The 4763-nt window shown below is 36.1% G+C and overlaps 1 protein-coding gene across 1 annotated transcript; it reads left to right on the top strand.

The window, feature by feature from the left end:
* The first annotated feature begins 327 nt into the window (after positions 1-327).
* On the top strand, positions 328-3571 carry LOC141671044 (sodium/calcium exchanger NCL1-like). The gene is made up of 9 exons (XM_074477123.1): positions 328-775; positions 979-1194; positions 1331-1521; positions 1619-1767; positions 1853-2132; positions 2225-2334; positions 2474-2708; positions 2824-3069; positions 3170-3571. Exons 1-9 carry the CDS (start codon positions 364-366, stop codon positions 3416-3418), a joined length of 2088 nt encoding a protein of 695 aa, XP_074333224.1. The 5' UTR covers positions 328-363; the 3' UTR covers positions 3419-3571.
* Positions 3572-4763: the final 1192 nt, after the last annotated feature.

Genomic DNA, 4763 nt, shown 5'->3' on the forward strand with positions numbered 1-4763 from the left:
ATGTTCCTCATTTTGGTTAATTATGTTATGTTATTCATATGTCAAACTACAATGTTTCCCCATCATCTCTTACATTTGTTAGAATCGTGAGCATAAAAAATTATGAATAACATAAAATATTGGCCATGGTTTATATAACATGGTTGACAAGTCTTTAACAAAAACAAAGATCACCACAAAAACAAAGATCACCATTTCTTTGTTATTTTTAAATAATAAAATATATATTAATAGTTGTTAGGAGGGCACAAATTTCTCATATTTTAGTTCCTGTTTCAGACAATTAATTACAGAAATGTTAGCATTATATAATGCACATTCTGATTCATCTCAGAATGCACTTGTTAAGCCAGCACTTTTGAAATGGCGAAAATCCTCGCAAGAACTCTTTTCTACGCTGCTCTGCTTCTATTTTTCTTCAATGAAGTCAGTAGTCGAGATTTGCATTTCAAGAATCGTGATCAGTTGGTTTCAGATGGCCAGGTTACTAATAATGCTGCTCAGGAGAAAGTTATCGAGTCATCTGTTCTGCGTCTAAAAGGAATGGATCAATCATCTGAGGCACAATGTGAGCATATGTATGGTTTCTTGCCATGCTCAGAAAACTTTTTTGGCCATCTTTTTCTCATTCTGGTATATGAGTATTTATTGGTCCATGGAGAAACTTATCTTCTGTCTGGAGGTGGTCGGATTTTTGAGATTCTCGGTACTGGCTTCTTTGGTGCAAGTGGTTTTCCGGTCATTGCTCAACTCCCCGAGTCCTTAATACTTCTCGGTATGCTGGTTTTGAACAATTTGAATATATCTTAAGACTTGCATCTGATCAAAATTTTATCAGTTAAAAAATTCTAGTATCCATTGTTCTTAAACAGTTGTTAATGCAAGTTATCAATCATAATGTAAGAGGTTCTGGTATGATCTGTTTCTGAAATTTACTAGTACTACTACTTCATATTCACATTCGTGTGCTCTTTGCAGTAACGGGGCTGTTTAGTAGTGATGAAGGAGCTCAAGAAAATGTCTTAACTGGAGTAGGCATGGTAGCAGGATCGACAATTTTCAATCTCACAATATTATGGGGAATTTGTCTATATTGTGGCAGACAAGTTTTTGTACCAAAAACTGATACTCGTCCTCCTGGCAACAATAGTTCAGCAGAAACCGAGAAAGGAAAACCTCCAACACTATGGACTGGTGCGTCTTGGTCACACAATTCATGATAACTGTTTCTGAACTACTTATCATTTTTGTCTTTTGCCACCAGCTTGCGATGTTCTGCAATAGTTTATGTTCTCAGTCATTCATCGTTCATTTTTTGTTTTGTTTACAGGTTATGGCGTGGGCTCAGATGAAGAGACTAGGTTCACTGCAAAAGTTATGCTCGTATCACTGATACCCTTGATTATCTTAGTACTACCGAAGATTTTTGGCATACCATATGATTCAAGGATATATAAAATTTTTATTTTAGTTACACTTATTGCTCTTGCTGTAACTTTAGCTACATACTTCTTCTATCAGGTAATGTTTTCTAAAGATATTGAGTCAATATACAAGCTTAATTATCGTCAGAAAGTTCTATTTAACAGTCTGTATTTTGTTATTTCTCCTTTTGTAGTTTTCTCACAAATCAATACAAGCTAGAAGGTTGGATTATTTAAAAGTTATACATCAAACGCATGTCCTAGCGGTGATACAGCATGTGCAAGAATGTGTACCAGAACTCGTGAATGAGCATGGCGTGCCAAATGAAGCTGCGATTCTGAGGTAGAACTTTTCTCAGCTTTAAGTTGCACTCTTAGCAGATTTTTCAGAATGTTTTTGGTCTGACCTGTAATATTTCACATTGCAGTTTGTTCAAAAAATTAGATAAAGATGGTGATAAACAGTTGTCTTCCTCTGAGTTAAAGGAACTTTTCAACAAAATCAGACTGATGTCTAAAGCATCAGTTTTGAACAGGGAGAGAATTATAGATAATTTCTGGAAAGAATTTGATCATGATGGAGATGAACAAATCAGTTACCAAGAGTTTCTGGATACAATTAAACATTGGATTCACACGGTATGTGCAGTGGATGTGTCCACAGGGCATTCACCTGTCCCCGGACAGCCAATCAAGCATTTATACGAGGTAACTAGATCACAGAACATGCACAACTTGAGTATGTCAATCTTTTCCGCGTTTGAATTACCTGTATACATAAATCATTGTCATGTTTTCAGGTTATCACTCTTGTGCTGGAAAAAGAAAAAATGAAGAATGTGAGAAAGAAATTCCTTGAAGCGGTTCAACATACAAACGATGGAGACCCCGATGAGTCCGCCATAGTAAAGTTAGTTGGGATTGATTTTAACCGATATTTAATCAATCCTTATTGTTTTTGTCATTGAAGGGTCCTGTAAATCCTAAACTTGGCTGCTTTTCAAGTACATCAATGTTCATTAATAACCATTAGTCAACTTCTCTTTCAGGTTGTTTGAAGTACTTGATGTTGACAAGAACCAACGTCTAACACTGACTGAACTGAAGGCGTTGCTCTCTGATCCCAGCATAGATGAGGCAAAAAGGGCTGCAGAACATGAGGCGATGGTGAAGATCTTTAATGATCTCGACAAAGATAAAGATGGAGAGATTAGTCTTGAAGAATTCACAAAGGGACTCAAAAACTGGATCAAGTCTATAGGCGCCAACGCCAACCAATACAAAGTATAAAGAAAGATGAACTTGGATCTTAACTATTGTTTAAACTGGCAACATTGCTTATGGTTTATTAATGATATGCATTTTGTCCTATCACTCACTCAGGTATTATAATGTGTAGGTCGACAGATCTGCAGGGGCGTGGTTGAAAGCTATATCTCTGCTCGTTCTTGGAATTGCTATGTTAGCAGTTTTAGCTGAGCCTCTCATACACAGTGTTCAGAAATTTTCATCCTCCGCAAACATACCCTCTTTTTATGTTGCTTTTATTTTAGTCCCCTTTGCTACAAGTGCCAGAACAACCATTTCAGCAATTGGAGCCGTAAGAGAAAAGATACCAAAAAGCACTCGTTTGACATTTTCTGAGGTTTGTCTGTCAAACTGTCATCACTGGAATACTATGTTCTCATTTACTATGTTTCCTACAACATTTTATTAACATATGATATGCTGATATGTGAATGCAGATCTATGATGCTGTGTTCATGAACAATGTTCTCGGCTTTTCTGTCCTTCTATTCGTTGTTTGCTTCCGTGGTGTGATCTGGCATTTTTCTGCTGAAGTGATGATCGTAGTTATCGTCTGCTCTATAATGGGCCTTATTGCATCTTTCAAATCCAGGCTCCCAGTTTGGATAATGTTCATTGCCTACGCGCTATATCCGTTATCTTTGCTCCTTGTTTACTTCGTAGACGATTACTTTTTGTCTCCCTAGATATTCTGTTAGCTGAAGTGTCTGTATACTCCTGCTGCATTTTTATTCAAGAATCATTTAAGGATTATTTCTGGTTACACCTTTACAATAAACATTGTAGTCTGGATAGACACATATAGTGTTATTGTACTATTGTCTTCTGATATAATATGAGCTGATTTCATAGTCTGAACTTGTCTTCATATACCTTTAAGAATACATGAGAACTTCAATAAGAACACCACCAGCATCCTCATATTAGTTAAATTTACTTAACTGAGCAGAAACTTTCATCGGCATTGTCAGTCGTTTTTACACGTTCGATTTCCCCCTGAGGCGTGTTTCAGCGGAGGGACTCGAATTTAAGCTCTCTTATTCCTAAAATTTTAATTTGGATTCCAACCACATTAACAATTTCTACCACTTCAATTCGAGCTATTTTCCAGTTAAACGGATCGTGATTCTGAACTACGTATATCAGAATCCATAAGCCATAAAGATTGTGATAATCAACATAACAGCAATCTATTTAATAAACCATCCTAACCATAAAGCCATAAAATTCCTCTTTAAAAAAAATATGAATTATAAAGGAAGCGTAAAAACAATAAATCTTACTATATTTTCGACTGAAGTTAATATGAGCTGATTTCATTGTCTGAAGTTGTCTTCATATACCTTTAAGAATACACGAGAACTCCAATAAGAACGGCCATCTATCAGAGGAAGACACTTTCCAAGATCTTATATTAATATTCTAAAACCTTCAGCATCCTCGTATTAGTTAAATTTACTTAAAGGAGCAGTCAGTTACTTTTATCGGCATTGTCAGTCGTTTTTACACGTTCGATTTTCCCCTGAGGCCTGTTTCAGCGGAGGGACTCGAATTTAAGCTCTATTATTCCTAAAATTTTAATTTGGATAGTGAAATTAACAGATCACTTCTATGACTCTTTCCAACCACATTAACAATTTCTACCACTTCAATTCGAGCTATTTTCCAGTTAACGGATCGTGATTCTGAACTATGTATGTCAGAATTGTGATAATCAACATAACAGCAATCTATGTAATAAATCATCCTAACCATAAAGCCATAAAATTTCTCAGAAAACAAATTATGAATCATAAAGGAAGCGTAAAAACAACAAATCTTAAACTTTAATTTTGATTGAATACGATAAATGTGATTACACAGAATTTATGAAACTAGTTACATTGAGATGGAACTAGGGGTGTTATCGAGCCGAGCCGAGCCGAGTCGAGCCGAGTCGAGCACGGTCAGGCGCAGTTCGGACTCGATTAAAAAAGTTTGGGTTCGAGTTCGATCGAGCCTTTTAATTTCAAGTTCGAAACTCGGCTCGAG

This window comes from Apium graveolens, chromosome 7 (assembly GCF_009905375.1).
Source record: "Apium graveolens cultivar Ventura chromosome 7, ASM990537v1, whole genome shotgun sequence".
Classification (NCBI taxonomy): Eukaryota; Viridiplantae; Streptophyta; class Magnoliopsida; order Apiales; family Apiaceae; genus Apium; species Apium graveolens.

Excerpts from the sequence above, each read along its gene's own strand:
- LOC141671044 (XM_074477123.1), top strand. The coding sequence starts at position 364 with ATGGCGAAAATCCTCGCAAGAACTCTTTTCTACGCTGCTCTGCTTCTA. Across the intron at positions 1,195-1,330 it reads ACCTCCAACACTATGGACTG|GTTATGGCGTGGGCTCAGAT; the intron begins GTGCGTCTTGGT and ends TTTTGTTTACAG. Across the intron at positions 2,133-2,224 it reads CAATCAAGCATTTATACGAG|GTTATCACTCTTGTGCTGGA; the intron begins GTAACTAGATCA and ends TCATGTTTTCAG.